Below are 25,501 nucleotides of genomic sequence, written 5' to 3'. Positions count from 1 at the left end.
AATAAATGGGGAAATTTTTGTTTTCCAAATTTGAATATCATTAACATTCTTTAACCCCTAAGTAATACAGAACATTATTTTTATTCATAAAATTAGCATCTTCATGCTTTACCCTTTTTATGTGATAGTTTTGTTTTCTAAGTAAATCTGAGTTCAATTTTCCTTCACAAATGGGTGAGTTTTATGAGGAAACTTTTTGTAGTCTCTGGTGGTATTACACAGACTCCAGCAGGTCAGTGTATACTTCACACCTTTGACAAAATACCATTCCTACCCACAAAATAAAATTATACACTGTCATAAACAGCAACTGATAAAAAATTAGGTTTCACTTATAACAATGGTGACTTTTCATGTACTAGCTTCTAATTGTTTTGGGTTCAGTATGCTCCTTGAGAAGGGACTTCTCATTAATTTACTTCAAGAACCATGACTAGTATGACCACCTGTCCCCATTTACTTAAGACTAGCTGTGTTTTAGGTCTGGAAGTCCCACATCCTAGTAATTCCCTCAGTGTAGGGCAAAGAGCAAGATAAGGCCAAATCAATTTCTACACTTATAAGTGCCACCTAAATTTAGGAATAATATCCTATTGTAAGTAAAATCCCATGGAGATGCCATTGAGGGGCTATGTGCATCATCCCTGTAAATTCACTCAGATGTCACTTGATAGGGCGAAACACTAAATGGAAAAGATTCCGCTAACACAAGGCCTGCCTACATTCCTCCTCATCCTCTCTCCTATTCTCTCACTGCATGCATAAATAGTCACAGTCTCTAATCTCATTGGCAGAATGAACTCAGCTGCTCGGGAAAAGATGTACTCTCCCCATTGGAAGAGTGGCTTCCCATCCCAGCTGCTGTTAAGAGTGTGGGAGGCACAGGCTGAAGGAAGGATGGGTGACTAACAGGAGCAGTGCTTTAAGGTGAAGTGCCAAGTTTCTGCCTGGGACAATGTTTTTTCCCTCAAGAAGGTGGTTTTCATTTTGCTATTTTGTTTAAAGGGAGAACATTTTGACAGAGAGCTACCTACAAACTGTCCAAGTTACTCAGAAATTGTCTAACTCTTAGAATAAACTGGGCAAAAGGAGAGACTTTGAACTGAGGCAATTTCCTTGTTTTTACTAAATTCCAAGACACAAACCTAACAGAAACACAGATCTCAATTTTGAACCATTCCTTTGCAAACTCAGATGATCTAATTTTAATTTCTTTACATTTGTTCCCTGACTTAGATATACCAGTCTCTGCAACGCAGGCTAACATGTAAGGAATGAATCACTAACACAATTTCAGAAATGGGTTCTCTTTATAACTTCAGTGGCCAATCTACTAGTAGCCAGATACCCGCTAAGTCAAATCAACATGTGAATAATAGACTTGATGGGAAACTCAGCTAACAAAATTCTTATTTTGCACATAAAATAACTAAGCCACAATGAGGCCCAAATGCTCAGAGGTCAGTGAGTGCATGTGTTTCTTTCCTATTAAAGAAAGTACAGAACCCATTTCCAAAGACCTCTCTCCAGAGAGAGATGAAAGAACACCAACTGGTCATTCTCAAGACACAAAAATGAGGGCGGGGATAGGAAACAAAACAGATCTCTGGGGCTTTAAGCCCCTTGTGGCATGTAAAGGAACAGACACTCATCCTGCAGCAGTCGCTGCACTGGCAACATTCCCCAAAGGACAGACACTGGAGAACTCAGGAACACATACAATATTTGAAAAATCCAAAATTCAGCCACCAAAGTCATTTATTACTAGGTGAGAAACTGTCCTGCATGTTAATAACTCTATTGTCCATGGAATGTCATTTTTTGGGCAGTGATTTCATACACTGCTTACATGACAAAGAACACGTTAATTCTGGCTCCTTTACTTCTGTTGCCTCTACAAAGCCAAATACATATAATAGATCCAAAATAATCAGGCACATCGCACTTCAGCAAAATGTTCATTTTAACTTACATGGGCCAGGTGAGCTAAATACATTCATTCACTAAAGAGAAATAGCAGCTTACACAGCAAAACACATCAGAAAGGTGTATGTATATATGTATTGTGTTTGTATATATATATAGAGAGAGACATTATACATATAGATATGATGTATATGATAATGGCAAAGGTATGAATTAAGTGGAATTAATTCAAATTAATTCAGTGTAATGCATATAGATATTAGTCCTGGGAAAGGAAGGCCTCTAAGAATTGTCCCCACTGATGTGATGAATTTTACGGCTGGACTCCAGCCTGTATCTGGCATGAATACTCTGGGATGGTTGACACCTGGCTCAAATCCAGTGCCATAGGCTTTTGGGCTGGATGGCCAGGCACCCAAGGGCCTAAAAGGCAGTCCTACCACTTAACCAGGCTCTCAAGCATCTGTCACTTTTTGCTTAAGTAGAAATTACCTTACACTCTGAAGGTACCACTGAGGAACCTCAGACCATTGGTTTTCCCTCATGATAATGATCCGCCTTTGGACGAGTGGTTTATGTCACTCACAATTTGCCCTAGCTCAACACTGACCCTGCAGTGAAAGGCTTCAGGTCCGATGACCACTCCCAAAAGCCTCTTGCCCATTCCTCCTACATATGATTTCCAGAACACCATATCTCTAATCACTCACGTATCCTATGCATTTGTTACAAACCAGCACCAAGGCCCACAGGCCACTGGCACCATCACAATCACTGTAAATTAGAGTTTTTTATAAAGCAAAGAAAAAGTATAGGAAAACAATCCAGCTGTCTAATAGGTCTTCAAGGTACAAATAAATAACATTTAGTGACAAACATGTATTTGAGCAATTGCTCTTAATTCTGGTGCCTATTATTTGTATTTATAATCTTGAGCACATAAAATGGAAAACTAAATTAAAAAAATATATATACATATATAGATATATATTTATTTATAAAAGTATAAAAATCATATAATTTTGTACACTTATTTTATATATTTTATTACATGTTATATATAATTTATATATTATTATATTATATATATTATATATATATACATATATTCTTTCTGATTCTGATTCCACACAATGATGATTTCAGAGAACACTTAGTATATTTAATAGTATCCAAATATTCATGAAGTAAAAAAGACCAATTGGTTTTTTCTTTATGTGAATACCTACTTTCATTTTGCATAGACATGACATCACAGACCTCTATATACTCATTTCTTTTGTACCAAGCAACACCCAGCCCATGGGCAAACTCCACCTAGTGCTGTGTTAGAGGCATTATTAGATTTTTTAATATCTAATATAAGAGGGATATTAACTTTTTAATATTCATCCTTAAATACCTTCTAGAAGAACTCTAGCCACAAGGAAGGAGAGTATCCACATTACAGATTTCCCAGTGTGAGGAAATCAGCTGAACATAAAATACATGTAGGAAATATGATTTGGCTGGAATATACCCAAATCTGTGACCAAAGGAAATACAATTTACAATTGAGAAAAGACTGAAGGTGAGATGAGAACTGAGGGTTAAAATAGACTTTTACAAGTAGCGTGCTTATTCCTCAGGAGCAGTGGATTGAACCCTACCTACAGGCTATAAATCTAGGACCCCAGAAAGAGCTGATTTTCTCTCTAATAAATCATGGTTGATTGATATGGATTTAGCCTTAAGCATAAAGTGAACAAAGATAGTCAGAAACCTCAGTGTTTCTCAGGAAAAGCAGATTTTTACTTCAATGTAAGTACTGTTTGGGTCAGTCATATTGTAAATGATCTTCATGGTCTTAGAACCACTGTTTCTTTTATGGTGAAAAATTAAGAAATGAAAGAATAAAACCTCTCTCACGGAGAAAAAGGGAACATCCACAATAATTAAACAAACCAAAATAAATTATCTCTATCCAAAAGGACCTCTGTTTCCTTCATGAATTTAAGAATAAACTTGACTGTAATACCTAGAAATACTGAAATCAAAACATTTGAAAAATATTCACAACTTCTTTGAGATGAAGGCAGACTGACTGAGGCCCACCCAATAGATGCTTCAAAGCCATAATCATATATAATGATGCAGAATTCTGAATTTTCTTGGCTTGATGACTAACCTTTACATCAACTTGCCATGTGACCTACTGTGAGTCATTCCTGGCCTAGATGTATCTTCCTGGAAAAATATTACACCTAAAATAGCCATCTTCAAAGATCTGCAAGATTCTCACATTGAAAATGCTGTTTTAATTTCCAATGATGCAGAGAAACTGCAATATAAGGGATTTAGGTAAAATGTGAGGCATAATTCTCCCTACATTCATTCAAAGTTTACTTATTAAAATGGTGTGTAAGGGATATGAAATGTCCCTCCCCTGTTTGGTGGCTTCCAAAACATTAAGACTATTTTTCTGAAAACAGATGGAAGGGAAAATGCCTGTAGAGGTCATACTGGTACTGCTGAACAACTTTTATGAGGGCTGTCTCTGTGACAGTCTTCTTGGAGCATTCTCCAGCCACACTTTAAGCATGAATCCTGGGATCTTGTGGTGGGTGGGGGAAGGCAGGAAGGAGTCTTGGGGACTCAAAGGTAATGCAGCAGCTATCAGTTGTTTTTTAACTGAAGGAGAGATCAACACCAGTTTTCTTATAACATTTGTAAAAGGCTGGTTCATACAATAGGGAATATGATCCTTTAGAATATCTTGATAGCTATATACAAAGTAATAAAGTCTTTAGTGATAAAGATGTAATTTCCCATTTTTGTGCTGCCCATGACCAGTTGTATGACTCTGGACAAGCTACTTAACCTCTCTAAGCCTTACTTCCCTCATTTGTACATGAGACAGTACACCTATGTCATTGGAATTTTGCTTATCATAATGTTTGGCCCATAGTAAGAATTCAATAAGAGTATTTTGTATATTAATCTTTCTTCTATGTATTATAAAATATGCATATGAATAATATAGCTAAAAACTGAAAAAGGCACACAAAGTATGAAAATATAAGGGGTGATTTTATGAAGGGAAATTATGTATGTGTCTCAATACAACATTGTTTTTGAAATCCATTAATGGGACCTTCATATAAATAGATCATTCTTTATTTCAAGATTCTAATGATAATTTAGTAATTAAACCCCGGCTAGAGCATAAGATGAATGTAAAATTCTGTTTCAGAGAGAAAAATAGCACAGTGAATGTATTACCATTCTCAGAATAATGGCCCCATTTCTTATAAAAACTAATTGTACATTGCCTATCTTAAAAACAAAGAAAAATCTCTTTATACATTTAAGACAGCATGTACTTTCCTTTAAGTCCTTAAGTATATTATTAAAGTCTAAAGATAATACAGTGGTACCAAAGCAGCGATCAGCTTAAATGCTAAATATTTATAGAGTTTTATTTTAGCTAAATGTGCAAACTGCTCTACATATACTCCTTGCTGACAAACCAAGTTCATGAAAGAGTTCAGTAGACATCTCTGAAGCCACTACATTATTATTACAAATAGGGCTACCCAAACCAGGGAGATGAAGTTGATCTGACATCATTTTGCTCCAACCCTTACAGGAACAGGTTCAGCTGGATACAGGAGCCCCAAGACAATGTACCAAGTTTCCACTGCAGGTGCCATGGGAAATGAAGAGACAGCTGGACGAAAACACCACTGACTTAAAGCCCTGCTATTCACACTTATATTAACTGACACTTAATAGTCAGTTTACCAAATACCTAGTGAGTTCCTACTATGCGTCAACCAGGTCCTCCATTGCCACTAAGGAGCAAGACATTTTTTGAAGGATTGTGTGACTTGAGGAAGAAGTGACATACAGGTAAGTGCAATACAAGGTGGAACATGCGATGACAACACAGAGAAGTCCCTCGTCCAGCTAGGGGATGAATGGCCATAAAATGATGAAGAGGGTGATTCAACTAAGCAGAAGTCTTAGGAAGCTAGGCAGTTAAGCAGAGAAAGACATTTTAGACAGAATGAGGGTTAAGAGCACTGAGTTTAGGAAGATAATGGCATGAAAGGAGAGTTGGCAGATAACATTGGGAAAATGCCTACCTTTTATTTATTCTCCTTTTTTAGCAATAGAAACTAATTTTATTTAATGTGGCAATGAGCTTAAGATGATAGCTCCAGAATCCCTTATAGCTAAATGTAGTCATGTGGCACAGTTCTGGCCAATGAGGGATAAGTGGGAGTTTTGGGTGGGACATCAAGAAAGCTCCTGAATGTAAGAGAAATCAGCTTGGGCACATCTTGTGACCTTCTCCATAAGTCCTCTTTCCTGTTGTCAGGAATGAGGATGTGATGGCAGAAGTACCAACATACATCCTAAGCTATACTGGGACCTTTACAATGGAAGCCACATGGTACAAGTGGAGAAGCAGAAAAATCAAAGAGGTCCTGACAATTCTGTAAAACTGCCTACCACTGGACCATTATGAATAATCCCCTATTTGTTTAATTAAGGCACCATGGCTGGGTATCTATGACAAGCAGTGGAAGCAGTTCCTGAATACAGGTTGCTGAAATAAAAAGGGTGTAATCCTATGAGTGGGTGGCTGAAGTTGCAGTGGTCACTATGGCCCAGACAGTCCAGAGACTGACTGCACCCTTCATATGTTTCATGAGGCATTCAGATTGATTGAGCTGTTCAGAATAAGGGCACGAGTTTGAATGCATTAAGACTTAGGAACTTCTCAAGTTTTCCATTAATGCATGGAGAGCATCTAAAAGATTGGTAGCTGAGATAAAAAACTATGATAGAAACTGCATGAACTATTTTCTTCTTCTATTCTTCATACTGAGTATATAGTTTATATGATTTGGGGGAAGATTTCTTTAACAGAGTAAAAATATGTAAGTACCTAATGCAGTGCCAAATCTATAAGGGTCAATAACTGTTCATTCTAAAATGTATTTATTTACTTCTAATATTAAGTAATTACATGATTTATGTTTCATATATTTTTAGAAAGTTTATCCTTTCCCCATTAATAAAGATCTATTTACAAGATTTCTAATCTTTATAGAGTAGATAAATCCAATAATAATCAAAACTACAAATTCCTAATTATTAAGTGAATTCTATTTTCCCAGTAACTTCTGTTTTGGAATGAGATGTATTACTTGAAAATAACTTTGGTCTCTAAGGTAATAAGATACAAAACAATACAGCAGGTCATTTCACAATGAGATATTTTTAAAAGAGGTAATAACTTCATATAAAATATTACTAAAACTCAAAATACAAGTAGAACTGTAAAATGATATACCTACTCCCTGACCTAAGCCATTGCTATTCCCCTTTAATTTCATGACCAAATGGATTGAGGTAGGAAAATGTCCCAAAATCACCTGCAGAGAGAGAGAGAGACGAGCTCCTAGACTTGTTGATAAGCAGCTATACTAAGTCTTTAAAAAATTTTTTTGACTTAAATTCTCTAATTTTTAAATAAAGGCCATAGTATTCTGATTCCAGGCTGCACTCAAAACAGGTCACACCTGTGAAGAAATTTTAGAACTGTTGTGCCCTATACTTTGTTCTTGATGTAGTAAAAGTAATAACTACAGCCTTAGCAACTGACTTAAAATTTTATTAGTCTTATCCTACAAGACAGTTTTTATGGTGTAAAAAAGTTTTTTGTTTTTTTTTGAGAGGGCATCTCTCATATTTATTGATCAAATGGTTGTTAACAACAATAAAATTCTGTATAGGGGACTAAATGCACAATCATTAATCAACCCCAAGCCTAATTCTCAACAGTCTCCAATCTTCTGAAGCATAACGAACAAGTTCTTACATGATGAACAAGTTCTTACATAGTGAATAAGTTCTTACATGGTGAACAGTGCAAGGGCAGTCATATCACAGAAACTTTCAGTTTTGATCATGCATCATGAACTATAAACAATCAAGTCAGATATGATTATTCATTTGATTTTTATGTGAATCCCACATTTCTCCCTTATTATTATTATTTTTTTTAAATAAAATGCTGAAGTGGTAGGTAGATGCAAGATAAAGGTAGAAAACAATTTAGTGCTGTAAGAGGGCAAATGTAGATGATCAGGTGTGTGCCTATGGACTAAGTATTAATCCAGGCTAGACAAAGGCAACAAAACATCCACGGATGCACAACATTTCTCTCAAAACAGGGGGGGTGAGGTTCTAAGCCTCACCTCTGTTGATCCCCAATTTCTCACCTGATGGCCCCCCTGCGACTGTGCCTGTCTTAGGTTGTTCCTCCCTTGAGGAATCTTACCCGTCTCTGGCTAACCAGTCATCTTCTGGGGCCATACAGGGAAATGTAAAGTTGGTAAGTGAGAGAGAAGCAATATTCTTTGAAAAGGTTAGCTTTTTACTTCTTTGCAGATTTATGACCTGTGGCTTCTATGCCCAGCATTTGTCTTGAGGTATCTTTACAACTTGGAAGAATTATGATACTCGGTAATTTTCGATATGAGGCATGAATTCTACTAAAGGGTTGTAATTAGGAAGGAAGAAGAAAAGCTAAAGAAGTAGTGGTGTAAAAAACTTTTTATACGAAAAGTGAAAAAAGCTGTTAGTTCAGGGTATATAGTTGCTTGGAGTGAATATTTGTCTGTATTTCAGTTTTGTATTTCTAATAAGCAGGGAACACCTAGGATTACTGATCATCTTCTTCCTTTATTTTTTCACTGGGAAACAAATAAAAAAACAGTGTTAACTCATTGCTACCTACAGAATTGATCTCGTCTTCCCCGCACCGCCCAGAAAGCACCCCACAGTCCCATGGAACCTGCCGAATCTCCCAGCTCATGTCCAGTTATCTCCAACAGGGGGCTCTGCCACGGAGCTTCTTGCCGACTCCCAAACCTCGACTTCTTAACTGCACACAGCACACGGCTGGTTTGCCCTGCCCTGCCCCTGCCCCTGCTGCATTTCTTAGAGAACTCAGAATCATGTTTTCTGATCCAATTCAAATTCTTCGGTGAACTATTTCTTGCACAAAGATAGCAGTTACGTTTTCAAAGTTCCAGCGCTCTCATCACACACTGCTCCTTTCTCTGAAAGAAGATCTATTTTAATTATGTAAGTGTCTGTCTCTCCTCCTGGGTATGTATGCAGGAAACTCCTGGTGGCTCAGACAGGTCTTAGTAATTTTGTCTTTTCAACATCGATGGAGGTCTACTTAATGCCAATAAGGATACGTATAAAATTATAAAATGTACATTTATACTGCTGAAGGACTAAATGAGTAAGTGAATACAGCTTTAAGGAAAAAAAAAAGAAAAGGAAAACTATATACAAAAGTGAAAAAACAGAGCTTATAGTATAATTAATGTATCAGTAAAATTCACCCATGACATGGAAGGCTGGATGGAAAGTGATGCCTGACCAGGAGCTTCAAGGAGAGCTAAGATCTTCACAGGGAGAAGTGGGGGCAGGGAGTAGAAGAGAAAAGGCCAGAAAACAAGGGTTATTTTATTTGTACCCTCAAGAAATATTGAAGTAAATGCAAAAAAAAATAAAGCCATGGTGAGCTTTAGAAGGACACCCTGTCCAGACTGCACCAAGCCCAGAGTGCACCTGTGCTCAGAGAGAGAAGGGCTGCACAGGGGAGTGGCAGGTGCCATGGCCAGTAGGATAGAGAGCACCCTGGGCTACACAGCATGGGCACTGGTCTGCAGGAAAGGAGGAGCCACTCTGGGATGCTTTTGTTTCTTGAGTAACTGAGACACATGACCTTTCTAAGTATTAGGGAAGCAGTTGTATAGGGGATGGATTTCTTAAATTGTGTTTTGTAGAACACTAGCCCCATTGAGACACAGTAGAACACATGGTCTCTCTCTTTTCTCTCTCTCTTTCTGCTCAAATTATCTTAGAAAATTCTACGTTAAACAAACTACAAGAAACACTGCCACTGCTGGACTTTTCGGAACTTGTGATATACTTATAGAGATTGTGGAACTCTGACAGGATGAGAGCACTTGTGATTTTTCCCAGAAATGCTACGACATCCTCTCTCTGGCTTTGGTGCCACCCCTTTTCTCTGGGTTCTCCTGCAGCATTTTTTGGGTGCTCCTCCTCTGTTACTTGTGGAGAACTTCTCTCATTCAGCTGTTTTCTTTTCATTCCAGGGAGACTTCATGAGTGAGCTTTCTACTCCTGCAGACTAAACTCCCATCTCTATTTCTCCTGACACCTTCCCTGGCCTGCCTTCTTCTACCGTGAGGTAGGTGCCCCTCCTACATGGAGGTGCCACTTCTCTCGGATACTTCTAGCACAATCTTTGTCGTGCTCTATCTGATCATTTCCTCCTCTAGAATCGTTATAGGCTAGAACTTCTTCTTCACTCTTTCTTGAATACACAGCACGTAACATAGAAATTGACTTACTAAAAGTTAGTTGGCCAACTGAAACTACACTATGCTCCCCTAAGTCTTGGGTCTGTAGTACCTAGCACAACTCTGGTACACAGTAGGTTTAATAGATATTTGCAGAAGAAAAGAGTTTCCTGTATTTTGTGATCTAAGACACAACCTTTAGATCAACTGTCACAACTGTAAAGCCTTGGCATGGTGATGTATGTGAGTAGTTGTAAAATGATTTCTCATTACTAATAAAGTATTGCAGTATGCAAAATGATCTACTTCCCTTCCTACAGATGAGATGGATTTTAATATATCCCCTAAGAACATCATTCTCTTTCATCTCTGTCCCAAATGCTCTCCTAAATGAGCAATAAGGCTGGAGCTTGAAGTACTGTACATGGTCCATGCTGAGGCCTGAGGTGCACAGCTCATCTGGATTTATCTGCCAGGTGTATCTGCACAGATAAATAGGGTGAGAATGGCTCCATCAGGGAACCACAGATCTCCAAGAATGTAAGCAGAGAAGTTGGCCCAGTGTACACCAACATGGTACATCAAGCACAGAGTAGCAGTCGCACAATCGCTTACTGCTGCCTAGACAGAGAACTGCCTCCCCTCACTGTAACACAGGGCAATGCAGAGAGGCAGGTGTAACGGAAAACCACCAAGAACACAACAAGTAAGGCCCATCATGAGACAGGAGACAGCTGACGGAACCAGGACTTCAAGACTAGGAGTGGTGCCCAGGTATCACCTGTGACCTAGTACTTTCCTGCTCCATACATGATTGCTATTCTTTATTATTTAAAATTATGTCTGTAGTGCCCATCTTTCCTAATGGACACAGGAAGATGTCACAAATTGACACCACGATTTCTGGCACATAATGGCACATCTACTAAATGTACACTTACACATCTACTAAATGTAAGTATCTACTAAATGTACACACCCTTGTCTTCTCATAACTTTTGAGTATGAGAAGGAAATCCTAATTGCTTATTATGATAAAGAGACTCCAAGCTTGACTGAGGGTAGGAGCAATATCCGATTTGTTCATTGCTATGTTCTCAGTTTGTAGCACACTGTAGTCACTAAGTAAATGTTATCACAAAGATAAGAAGGTATTTTTTTTTGCTGAATAAATAATGAATGAATTCATATAGTTAATTAAGCTGTATACTTGCTGAGTTAAACTGGTATATTTAATATCACTTCTGATATAATTTTACTTCATTCAATCAAAAAATTTGATTATCCACTAGGTGCCAGGCATACAGAGGCTGGGGTAAAAGAAGAGTAAGATTCTTGCCCACATGGAAATCAAAGTCTAAAAAGGAGAAACATATAAACAAATTGTAAGAGTAAGTTTGTTAAATTCAAAAACACACATTTGTATATTTTAAACAGCTTTAATCACAAAATGTCCTAATCAGGAAAAAAGTCCTCAACAGAGAACATCCCAACTAGCATTTATTCATGATCATTACAGTTGAGCAGAGACCAACCATGATTGAGTTTGCCAGACCACCAGTGCCAAGGACAAGAATTACACAACACAGGCCCCACACAGGTATCATTCCTGATTACAATACTGCTAAATAAACCAGTTTCAGATTTTTTCATTGACATTTAATTTTGTTAAAAAGGATTTGGGGGAAAATGTTATGATGATGATGAGCCTATTCACTTCAGCCATCCCAATATTCGGCCACACCAATTATAAGGCCTACTATTTAAAAAGAAAGCTCTTACTTAATTTAGCTCATTTACACAGATTTCAGTGTTACACAAGCAAATCTGCCATCAAAAGTTTCATTAAAAACTCTGCAGAAAAATCACATTTGATGCCTAGGTCCAGTTCAATCCCTTCTATCAATGTCACTCTACTCTTGTAACCCTAAATATAGTGAAACAGAACTTAGTTCCACAAAAGGTTTTTCTGTTTTCCTATATGATAATTTACCTACTCAATAAATTTGTCAAGGGCATGAAATACAATTTATTTTAAGTTTTTTACCTCTTACTCTCAAAGCCGAAGGGAATTCAGGGAACCAATCATCACATTCCAGAATATCTGGACCAAAAGTCCTAATTTTAGGACTTAAGAACTTGATTTGGTGTGTCAAAAAAGTATTCCTAACCAGGAAACTGAAAACATTTTTCACTGGTGATTTTAAGAAAGTTGACTAGCTCATGAGCACAGTTGCATAGAGAGTAAGAGGGGGCACTCTGCCAAGTGGATTGATGACCACCAAAAAGAATTTTCACAAAGAAGAAAAAGGGAAAAAGAAAGGGAGAAAATGATGCTGTCAATCGCTGAAAAGGAAGTTATTTTTCAAATGGTCTGATTTTCCCTTTTACAAAGGAAAAGTCAGCTTATTGTAATAGAACAAGAATGTTCAATTTCATGCAGGTATACTTTCTGAGCCAAATAGAATACAATAGTTTCTTAAAGCCATTTATCTTAAGTGGTTCATTTGTAAGGCATATAAAATTCCCCAAGAAATATGTGGATTCTAAAAACAATAGAAGATTTATTAATTCTAAACCAAATTAAAGATGTTTCCAAATAGTGGCAATGAGTCATATCCTCTCATACCCACAAGCACAAAAGCTGATGAAATTTAAAAAATTAAAAACAAAAATAAATTTCAAAGTTTTCTCTAAAGCCATAATAAACTTTCAAAAAGTAATTAAATTTGTTTTTTAAGCTCTTCCAGTTATCCAAACATAAAAACAGTAATAGCTGAGCAAGCTCTTTAAGCACTTTATGTGTAGCACCCCCCTCCACTTCTGCTTGTCCTCTCTCTAAATCTACTAGACCTTATGAACAATAGCCAGAGCGAAAGGATTTTGTGTTCCTCCTCTGAGGTGTCCATGTGGTAACCACAGAATGCAAACCTGGGAGTGCAGGCATGGCATGGCATTTTGTGTAGACTCACCAAAATTTCCCACACACGTAAATTGCTGGATGATACAGCTTTGTGTTGTTTATAATAGGATTAAAATTATCTTTTTACTGCTAGTCTCTGCTCATTGTATGGGATTCTGTCTAAAATCCTGTGTGCTTCTAGTCCAGACACTTCCTACTGTTCCCTCAGTCAGAGGCTGGAGTTTGCTTTCTTTTTGTGCAGTTGGTGATTGGGACCTGCTGAAAAGGTACCACCTGCACATAGACACCTAGAGGCATTGCTGGGATCTTTGAGGCAAGGTTCAAATATTCAAATGAACATAAGACTTTTAAATTTGGGGTCACTACTACAGTTTGTTTAGTTTGAAAATATACAGGAAAATGTGTCAAGAGTCAGTGGGGTCAGAAAATATTTAATGCAATAAAAAGCAAATGTGTGTGGTAGGTGAGGGGGTCATCACTGTAGTCAGGTCTGCCAGGGTTCCACTCTCAACTTTGCTACTTAACTTGTTTGTGCCTAAGTTTCTCATTTTTAAAAAGGGATCATAGTACCTATCTCACAGAGGCCAAAATGAATTGCTAATTTCATCTACAAATTGTTGTGAGGCTTCTTAAATGCATTAAAAAATGAAGGCCTACAGTATTACTTGACATGAAATCAGTTGTCTCTGTATTTAACTATTGCTATTAGCCTTATTGAAAAGCTTTATATTTAAACAAAGTAAAAAACAAATTAGATGAACTGGAATTACCACACTTCCTTGAGAAAACCCAAAAGTTACTTTTTTTCTGCCATTATCACTACAGGCCTCTTCTGTGGTATAATCAAGTCCATCATCTCTAATCATGCAAATCTACATAACATGCACCCATAACACCCAGATTTTGGTTAACATCACTAGTTTCAATGAGAGGAACCAGGCTTTTCTGCCTGTATGTTGACAGAGCTCAAATACATTATTGACACCACTAGGACAACTGCACACAAATAAAGTAACTCCTAAATAAAACTAACTTTAACCTAATAATGCTCATTGTGAAATGAACATTTTGAATATGTACATTTAAGTTGTATTATCATGAGCTATAGTATTTGTCTAATCCTTTATTGGTTATAAAGTCATTTTCTACTTAGTAAGTGCTCCAATTCCTAATATTCATGTAATGTGAATTTGATATTGTAAACCAGAACGAGAAACCTGTTACAGACTTGCTTTAGTGAGAAGCTGTCTCTCTCTTCTATCACAAAGATCAGAAAGTATTTTCTTAACAGGAACTCAGAGGGTATCTTTTATGGCCTATAGAACTGAAGAAGGCTAGTATATTATTATACTCGAAAGGATATTATTATTATGTGTTTTCTCTTAAGTTTATGTTATAGCTAAGGTAAAAAGTGAAATACATGAGAGGCCTAAATTTGAACTGCTCTTAAGGGGATTATGTATGTCTCTTAAAATTTGAAAAAATATGTTATTTATATACAGATCACAACACTTTTAAAAGGCCAATGTGAAGGAAACTATGTGAAAGTTAATGCAGCAAAAAGATGGATTGAGCAAAATCAAGAAAAGCTATTTAAAAAACAAAATTTCCAAGTGGAAAGTTTATATGAAGTGTATAATCATGCCTAAAGTGAACAGTAAGCTAAGAAATGTAGCTGAAGGCTGAACTGCTCACAGATTTTTTTTACATGTGAAGCAGATGCTTGGATCTGGAAAAAACATATCTAACAGAAGGACAATAGTCCAATGAGAGGTGTTGGCAGCAGAAGAACAAAGGGCACCGCCAGAGAAAGAGTGAAAGACAGCCCCACCGGCACCCTGGGAAGCAGCGAGCTATCCTTCCTGGTTTTCTGCCTGCCCCAATAATTCACATTATCTTCAACACCTTTCTTGAAAATAAGCTTGCTCTTACGTATTAATTAATGGTCACGTGCTTCAAGACTCACCTCTATTCAAGAATATTCCTATTTCTGACAAGTATTATGCAAGATAGCATCTTTATATTTTTTGTATTAAAATGTTATAATCTATTTAGTTGGCTGTTTATCATTTATAACTACTATTTACTCCTAAAAACTGACTCACACAATTCAAAGAATGAGATCCTTTGGGTGAGTTTGGATTTTTTGTTTCTCTAATTGTTTTGTCTTTTTTTAAAAAAAAGTTATCCCCAAATGTTCATCATAAGCCTAAATATATAATTTCAGATATATTACCTTTATTTCCTCATGTAAAGTTAAATATCTTTTTAAAAAAATAAGTGTGCATTTTATAATCAATATTAACGAGACAGAATATAATCTTACCCTGGTGTGAGTACGAATGTGCATCTTCAGTCCATCGTTTTTACTGAATCCTTTTTCACAGTAAGGGCATTGATAGGGGCGCTCACCTACAAATACAGGAAGCCTCTGGGTCAGAAAAATATACAGTAATAAAGCAAGCACTCTCCCACCACTCCCATGCTCAGATCCTGGTCACCACAGATGCCTGTGCACTGCCAAGAAGAAGCTGCAGGCACAGCAAAGCTGACACACCAAGGGCGAGTCAGTGGACAGCCACCATGCCCTCCTGCAGAGAGGGCTGAGCCCAGAGCACTTTCAGTACTCAGAAACAAACTACCTTCTCCAGCAGCAGGTTTGCTGCATATTCCTTTTAATACTTGAGACCAAAGAAAATCTCCTAGTTTTAAGAATTTGCTAAAAAGATTTCATTTTATCAATTTGTCACTGTACTACTCATTATGGTGGTGGTGGTGGGATCTTTATTTAACTGGTTTTTGATTCTTTGTTTAAAAAAAAGATTTCATATTCTATCTCAGGGTGATGAATTTTAAAAGAATTTCATAAAATCAGTACATATTAAACAGAACCATAGGTAAACTAAATAATAATTGATCCATACATGCTGATATAACCAAGTACCTCTCATCCAAAGGTTATTATTTAGAAAACAGCCAAACCAATTTTTTTAAACAAGCAAGCAAACATGTACACATTAAAAAAAACAAAAACAAGACAAAATTTTATCACCAGGAGGAATCTGATGCTCCCCTCTGGTCAAAGTCTATTTAGAATGGACAGTAACTCAAAATCAGTAATTCAATTATTCTTCATTCTTTCACTTAACAATGCACTTGCATGGCAGGATGCTAGACCCTAACTGCAATCAAATATCAATACCATTACATATTTGCCTTCAGCAAATGTAAAACTTCTACCTGTCTCTTCACTCCTGCTCAAGGAAAAGCCTTCTGACAAGCAGTGTATGCTGGTCCTCTACTCTCTCATGTCTGAGGGGATTCTCATTTTCCTTCAATCCAGGCGTCACCAGCATTACTCCAGCTCCCTTATCAGGTCAACAATGAGCTCCCTGTGCTCAATCCAGTCACCACTTTCCGTCATCCGTCCCTGACATCTTCTGTCCCTGACACTGCTCACAAAAAGGACAGCTATTCCTCGGTTTTGAGGCCCATGTGACACATAGGGCCTTGCTCTGTTCTAGGAACTGTTTGTTTTTAGCAGCAATACCGTGTGGAAGTCACTGCAGCAGAGCCCCCAGGACAGCAGCATTTTACCAGCCTCTCCTTGAGGAGAACCCAGGACCCACCCTTTGAACTGGACACTGTGATGACAACCACCCAAAACGGGGGGAAAAAACACCTCGTAACATAAACAACTAAGAATAACAATGGCAGCACAAACAGGAACAAACCTCTAATGAACTATCCAGACTTGTGAACTTCTTGGATGAGATGAAATCAATCTTTGTACGAGGTAAGTCAGCCTGGAATTCTCGACTTTATAGTCATGACTCTAGAAAGATGTGTGGCTTTTCACAGTCAGAAGAATAAAGGCTTAGAGTCCATTTTATTTGAATAACTATGAAAATATAATTTTATTTTAAACTCCATCTGATAATATGTGCTTATCTTAATTCCAGATCTCTCTGCTGAAGCCCGGTCTTAAAAGAACCATGTCCACCAAGGATCTTCATTTGAATATCTCACAAACAACTCAAATTCAGCATTCTGAACTCATGTTCTTTATCCTCTGAATCTGTGTATGCTGTCTTGCTTAGTTACACCACAGTCATCCAGTTACCAAATAAGAAACCCAGTAGCCATAAAAAATACTCCGTGTTTACTCTCTACATGGAGTCTTTAAGTCATGTTGACTTAATTTCTCTGGTATTTCTAGAATTGTTTTCCATGACAACGATGACAAAAGTGAAAATAATACTGAAGAAGTAGTAGTGGTAACAGCATGAGCAGCACTAGAAGGAGTAGCAGAACTATCATTTATCGATTTCTTAACCACTGAGCCTTTACTGTAAACACACAAAGAAGAGGGACTAGAAGAAAACAGCCAAATGCTCAAGGTAACAGTGGTAACTCCTGTGTCATAGAATTCCAGGTAACTTTTTTATTTTCTTCTTCATAAAGAATAAAAGGGCAAGGTAATTTTTTAGATTTTCAAAGTAAGTTTATTTTACTTTAGTGATGAATCACAAAGAATGCTAAAATGTTTCCTTTTATTAACAAATCAATCAACAAATCAAATCTAGATTATGGCTAAAGCATGATAAAAATAGTAAAGTGCTTTACACTTACAAAAAATTATTTCAGAACTTTTCTAGCGAGCCTAAAGTAATTTAATATTCAATGACTATTCTCTTTGTATCACAGAGCTTTATGGGTGGTCTTGCTTTCCAAATACTAATAGAATAACCAGCAAATAAAAATCAAAGGCTTGTAGTCATCAGGTAAATTATATGTTAATTAAACCTAATATAATTTATTAGGTTTTTATTTTTCTTTCATAATAGTTAAAATTGATTAAGCAAGATAGAGTTAAAAAGAATACAAAGGATTTTTAGGGAATGGAGCACAACAAATTCATTCCCTATCTTATTTAGTGCTGTAATACAGAAATTTCCTCTAAAGATGTGGAAATGTTAACTTCTTTTAAAAGCATAGATTTTCTCCTTTTATAGAATCTGATTGATCTGAGTTTGAATACCATTCACTCTTTCTAGCTCTAATTCTGAGAAATTCAACCTCACCCAGCCTCTGAAAATGGAGTAACTTGTACCTGTCTCATGGGTAGTGACCATATATATGTTCACGTTTGCCCAAGGCAGAGTGTTTATGTGGGTTATCCCAGAGCAATTATTAAGAGTACTCCCTTTCACTTCCACAAGTTTCTCAATTAGGACAATAAGAATATATGGTCACCTATTATGGATTGAATTGTGTTCCCCCCAAATTCCTATGTTGAAGTCATAACCCCCTGTACATCAGAATGTGACCTTATTTGGAAATTGCATTGTTGCAAATATTATTTGAACAGTGTGGCGCCCTAATGCAATATGACTGATGTCCCTGTAAGATGGCGAAGTGAAGACAGAGACACCCAGGGAGAATGCCATGTGAAAAATGGAGCTATGCTGCCACAAGGCAAGGAAATAAACGAAGCCAGGGAAAGGTCTGGAACAGATCCTTCCCTCATGCCTTCAGAGGAAGCTGGGCTTGCCAACACCTTGATCTCAGATTACAAGCCTCCAGAACTGTTAGACAACAAATTTTTGTTGTTAAAGCTGCCCAGTTTGTGGTCTTTGTTCCGGCAATCCCAGCAAACTAATATAATCACCGTACTTATATGGTGACAATTATTATCACTGGTATCTATCTGCTGCCCCCAAGGCCTACGGAGACTGCTCAGAAGAGAAACTTGCACCTCTAGCTGGCTGAATTCCTATCCCATTTGCACTCCAATCCTGAGATCTGGTGATCCTGAGCTGAGAGGTTTGGAAAACCTGGGTAAGTTCAATTCCACTCATTTATTCTCCTATCCCAGAATATAACTCCAGTGTAAAAGGATGTCACTTGCTAAGTGGCTTTGAAAAAGATTTTATTTGAAAACCAAAATATAGTTTGCAAATCAGCCTAGACTCTACATTAAACTGCTACCCTCTCTACCCTTTTGGTTGGAGCATGTTCAGGGATATCCTGCCTTTCTGAGACTCTGAGGACATGGCCATGTGCTATCCCACGCAATCTGAAGCTGAAGGTTACCTATACATGTCAACAAGTAAATAATTATTAAAGTCATTTGCCTGTTTTGCATATTAAAAGCAAGCTGTTGGTCTTTCATATTATGACTATGATACTGTCCTTCTTTATTTCAAATTATTATTATATGTCTCCAGGAAATATTTTTGTCTACACATAAAATTATCCTGGTGTGAAGAGGAACTTTCACTTTGAGTTAAATCTAAAAATATAGGTCTTTCTTTCTCATTTGAACACTGCCAGTACATAGGTTCTGATGTACAATATGATGTAAATCCAAATAATACTATTTTTTAATATCTCTGGTAGATTTGATACTGCCTTCACTTTGCTTAGGCTAAACATAATGTTCAAATTCTGACTAACCTGAAAATTAGTTTTAAAAATGTAGCTAAGAACCAATCTAAATGGAAATAATAGTAACAATAGCTGAAACACAGAGAGCCTCTTTTCTACTGTTCAGAATACTTAAAGTACATTAGCAATTTTAATTCTGCAACAACATTATGATTTAGGTATTTGCATCCCTACTTTACAAATAAGGAAATACAGGAAAGAAAATTTGAAAAAGTAATCTGCTTAAGATGACACAGCTATTAAACAGTGGAATCAAAATTGAAACCCTTAACCTTGAACTCTCAGGCCAATACATAAATTAACAATATGGCTAGTACTCTGTGTAGATTGGCTTAGACTTTATGAAATTATTGACAAAAACTCTGCTTCTAGCAATAACTGTTAACATTAACCAGACCTTTCTGACTGGTAGATTCAGGCATTCTTTTAGTTATCAAAGCTCATCAGGAAAATGTAGGGGGCAGGTTAGGAATGTGTGTTACATTTCAAAGGTCCCAATGCAAATACTGACATAATGTTAAACTGTGCCTTGAGAAATACATATAGCTAATCACTTTCAACGGAAATACAATATTGGCAGATATTGCATGCTACACTAGAGGTTTAGCTACCAATAGTCAGGTTTAATGAACACGGTAGCACAAACAATATTGATGTGTATGTAACAGCAAATATCTTTTACTTAACTAAGTAAAATAGACGAGTTCTTTCCACCAGCTTCTTTCTTTAAATTATGCTCTGACACTGAGTAACATTAAAATCTACTTGCATTTTCTTCAAATACATCAAGAAGAAACAGAAACATGAGGGCAACTGTAAAAGGTTGATTTTAAGTTGATTTTAAAAGGTACCACACAATGGATACTCCATGAAGCTAATTTATTCATTCATTAAACAGATATTTTTTAGCACATACCATCTTCTAGATACTGTCCTGGGCTTTGAGAATGCAGTTGCGAACAGATTCACAAAATCACTGTCTCTTCAATTTTACTAGTGTAATGAGAAAGACAAGAAAAAGTTAAAGAAAAAACACAAGATAACTTCAGATACTGATAAATTACATGAAGAAAATAAAGCAAGGAAATAAGATTTAAGAAAGACCTCTGTGGGAGCAGGGAGGAGGACTGAACCAAGGTCATTTAGTAAAGGCAAAAGAACCAAACAGAGTAGCTTCTTGATGCCAATTTAATATTACTCAAGCACTCTTTTTAAAATAACTCCTTCTCTTTGAATTAAAATTATTTTAGCTTACTGGGCTTCAAATAAGTGTTTCCAAACTCTCGCTGCTGGTGCACCTGAGATGGAAGTAGCTTAAAAGTATTTGGAAGTTGTGGGGGCGTGGGGATATTCAGAAAAGAGCTCCAGAAAATTGGAGATGGCCTTCCACAGGCAGCTAGAGGTAATGAAAGAGGACATCAGGATGCCACACTGGACACCTTCCCAGAGTCTAGCCTGGTCCCCAAACAAGTTACCTTGATTCTTTGACAAAGAATATGCATTATGACAACAGCCATCCACTGGCAAATATGGTTAAAAACAATAGAAAAAATCAGATTCTAGTTTAATATATGCCATTAGGATTAGGATTAATTGATATTATTATTTTATGCAATGTAATTTTAACTAAAGGCATCAGAAGAACTCTAGCTCTCAGCAAAGGATTAACATACTGATATTAGAATCTTAAATTTTGTGAAGGAAGTGCAGGTTAGCACGCATCTTCACAATAAAAGGACTGTAAAGCCACCAAATCACAGGCTATCCATCTATTGCTGCATAACCACATCAATACCCAACATCTTGACACAAATCTTTCCCCCAAATATATGTTTACATAACATGGAAGTAATAAAAAAAAAATCTTGCAAACCTTGGTATTTGTAAATTAGGTATCATCATATTCTTAAAGTAGACCCTGGATTTAAGAAATTGATTTGACTACTCTATCAGAGGGCACAGAGATCAAATTTTATTTCGTGCTACTAAACACATTAAATCAACAGATTTAATAATGACCATAACCAACCTTGAAGATTAAAAAGTATATAAAATGATTAAAATGATAAATTTTATGTTATGTATATTTTACCACAATTAAAAAGAAAAGTGTACAGTCAATGGGCCTTATGCTTTAAGAGATTTTTAAACAAGCAGTAAAGCTTAATATATAATGTAAACATTTTAAGATATTTTAATTAAAATAAAAATAGATTATTTTCAGAAAGCATTTTAATAATTTTAACTTTTATTTTGTTGGTTACCGTATTTTTAAAACCTGTGTAGATTTCAGAGAACATTCTTTCATACTTTTCTGAAAAGATGTACACACACAGAAAATATAATACAAGACAGACTAAAGTCAAACTCTTACTTTCAATAAATCCAAATTAAATAATGTTTAAATAATAAAATTAAATACTGTTAGACACTGCAGTCATAGTTTTACTTTTTTAATTTTCTAACGCAAGTCAGTTTTGGAGATGCCAACTTTTGAATGAAAAAGCAAATCTCAAAAAGTGTGTGTTTCATGAAAAATATTCTAAGATGGTTACATTTACATATGTTTGACTTTTAAAATATATGTACTTTAATTCTTCAGAAGAACTTTACATTTGTTTTTCACAAATATCATGGAACTGGCTTATTTTGCTTTTGTAGACTAAGGGAATTGTTCAAAATACCAAAGTAAATCATTCTAAATGAAAATTAACTCCAAAAATATAATTGTGCAAGCACGACTGAATCACTTTTCCAGTCCCACCATTCCTATCACCTCAGTTTATGGAGTATCTAACAAATTCGAAGTATACAACAGAGAGAAGTGAAATGCTACACTGACGAATGGGAGAGCTCAAATTCATTCTTGGCACTTTTCTATGAATCTAAATACTTTTTTTCCTGCAGCAAAAACAGCCATGAAACCACTGACCTCACTGAACCCCACACTGTTACTGAAATGCTCCTATTAATCAGATCATTCAGAATCTCACTCAATTTAAGGAAATTAAACCCAAGGACACCATCTTTGAAAGAAAGGTGACAAAAATCTGAATTTGACATTTACTCCTTGAATATTTATAGATACTGTACATTTAAAAGTTTAAGGAGTTTACTATAGGAAGGAAGTGGGCAGTAAAATATAAAAATCAAAAAGTGCCTGAATGAGGGGACCGTTAGTTGTCAAAATACTTTTGCCACCTGAATCAAAACAAATCAAGTTTTTCTTCAATGCAAGGTTTTATGGATGAAGTTACAAAAGTAAACACTTCATCTTTTTACTTAAGAATCTTAAAAGTTATGGTGTCTCATTCTCATTTCTCAAGAGATGTCAAATAATATGAGGTGAAGTTCATTGTGAAGCAGAAACACAGGATAGCCATGTGCTCACTCTTTCTGGTCTCAAATAACTAGGAGTCAGCCTATGTATGGGTTGAAGGCAAAACATAAACCGAGTTTTGTCAATATAAACAAAATAGAATATGAGATGCAGAATAAAAAGGACAAGAATTAAGGAAAAATTTAGAATATAATTACTTGAGAAAGAAAAGATTCCCTACTCAGGATGTTCTGGCTTCAGCCAACCCGGGATACAAATGACGCCCATTCCATGTGATTTGTCTGAAGGGAGCATGCCTTCATGAGATCCTTGGTGTGAGTACTGACAGAAGCAAAGGGGGCTATTTTGCAAACAGCAGAAACATCTGAGCAATCCAGACACTGGCAAAGATTTAAAGGTTCTGACTTACAGAGAAAAACTCCTACAAGAGCTCTCCACACTGCTATGATAAGGGACACTTCAAGGTAGGCAAATAAAGTAAGGTAAGGTAATTATTGATTTGGTTTTGTTGTTAGGGAGTCAGACTCTGGTGGGAAAATCATTAATCCATTTACCGAGTAGTTTCCCATTTCTGGGAATTTCTACCAGCAGTTTTATTTAACACAGTATTTACGAGCACAGTTTGTGAGCAGTGGTCCTAGAGGGATGAATAATTAAACCTCAGGTACCTGCACACAGAGGGCCTTTCCTGTTCAAAGTGCCAACAAGGAAGACTCAAGAGCATGTCACTTTAAGAAGCAAGAAACCCAGAAAACTATTCTCTTTACCCCCAAATTAGAGATGCATAAAACCTTCCTCAGCCCTGAAGTATAATTCAGAGTTGCAGAAAAACAACACAGGAAAAAGTTGGTCCTAGGGGGTAAATGGTAGCTATGGCAGCAGAAAGCACGTATCAGAGGAAATCAAATCTCCTTTAGTTTTCCTAAAGGAAAATATTGGTGTCCCAAATTTAATAGAAGCAGCTATTCATTATATTATCTAATAATTTGCCAATAGATAAAACTGCTGAGATAGTTGATGAAAACTGTTGCCTAGGGTACTTCCATTTTTGGATCCTAGTATATCACACACAAGAAAGAATAAATAATAGAAAGGGAATTACATCAATAATGGTATATTTTAAATGATCCATTTCTGTGGCTATGTTATTAACTCATTTGGTGACTGTTCATAACTATATTCCAAGACAAACATGACTCCCTCTCTCTTCCCTCTGTGCCTCACATTCTAGCCTATGGCAAACCTTGATATAAGCACTATAATTTTTGCATTAAAAACTACAGCCTTTAATATTTTTGAAAAAGACAAAAAATAGGTAATCATACCACCAATGAAAGTCAAAATGAATGTCTCTTCCTCAAGTTGCTACATATGCTTGTCACTGACCCAAAATAAACTGGAAGGAGCTGAGTGCAGGAAAAAAGGGGTGGTGGGAATAGTACATTCCACTCATGTGGTTGGTGATCAACAATTATTTGATGTGTCATAATAATACTGAGAAAAAAAAATCATGCAGTTTGAGACTTTACCTATGAATAAGACTTCTTAGGGAAAATCTGAGGCTCTCAAAGTGTGATGCTGAGAAAATCATTTATTTTGCTCATTTATTTTACTCATTTATGCAGATTCTACACTGTTATACAACTATTCTATTAACTCAGATTATCTGCAGCTAAGAGAATATTTGATATGGCCTACTGTTAGTAATTAACCACTTAGAAAATCAGCATAGCAAAATAAATTCCCTCTCAACATATGAAGGTTATTTAATTCTGAAAATGTTAAAAAGATGCTTTAAGTTTTCATCTGTGTTTATAATCACTTTCACCATCTTTTTGTTTATTAATAAGTATCATACTCTCCTGTAGTTATTCACAATTATACCTACTATTTTTTAAATTTTAATATTGTTAAAAGAATGAATAAATTCCTTTAGGAAATGTTAAAAAAACAGTGGCTAAAATCCAAGTATAATCAAATTATACTGATCCTTTATTTCTAAACTGATCACAGGTATTTACTAAAAAAAATTAAATATTTCCTAACACAATGATTTATTACTACATTCAAATAGCAGTGTGCAAGCAAGCCTGGAACAGAAGGGCCAGCACAGCCAGTATCTGTTAACATGGAAAGTTGGTTGGAACTATAGGCAAGTAATTAACCTTTTGGCCCAGAGCCTTAAAACCCCAAAAGCAGTTCCTAGAATTTCTGTCATAATTTACGAACTGATGGAATTCATGTCACAGTCCATGGATTCCCTTGCAGAATTAACCTCAGCTCTCACTGACCCTAAGAAGCTATAAACCAACAAGAGAATGTGCTCTACTATTTCGGCTGCCCCATGGGGTGCCATCTCCGTCATCCTAGCGTAGGAACTGGATGATAAATTACAGACCTGCCTGCCAGCTGCAGACCTGAGCACCACCTTCAGTGGCAGTGACGGCCGCACACAGTGCATGC

The 25,501-nt window shown here is 36.4% G+C and overlaps 1 protein-coding gene across 1 annotated transcript in view; it reads right to left on the bottom strand.

The window, feature by feature from the left end:
• The window catches only part of PRDM5 (PR/SET domain 5), a 218,960-nt gene that overhangs the window by 32,992 nt on the left and 160,467 nt on the right, over positions 1-25,501 (bottom strand). The window contains 1 exon segment of the mRNA XM_073237106.1: positions 15,575-15,660. Within this exon segment, the coding sequence (XP_073093207.1) occupies positions 15,575-15,660 (86 nt within the window).

Source organism: Manis javanica, chromosome 5, assembly GCF_040802235.1.
Source record: "Manis javanica isolate MJ-LG chromosome 5, MJ_LKY, whole genome shotgun sequence".
NCBI classification, from domain to species: Eukaryota; Metazoa; Chordata; class Mammalia; order Pholidota; family Manidae; genus Manis; species Manis javanica.
The sequence above is the reverse complement of the archived record's forward strand: the minus strand, read 5'-3'. Positions and strand labels throughout refer to the sequence as shown.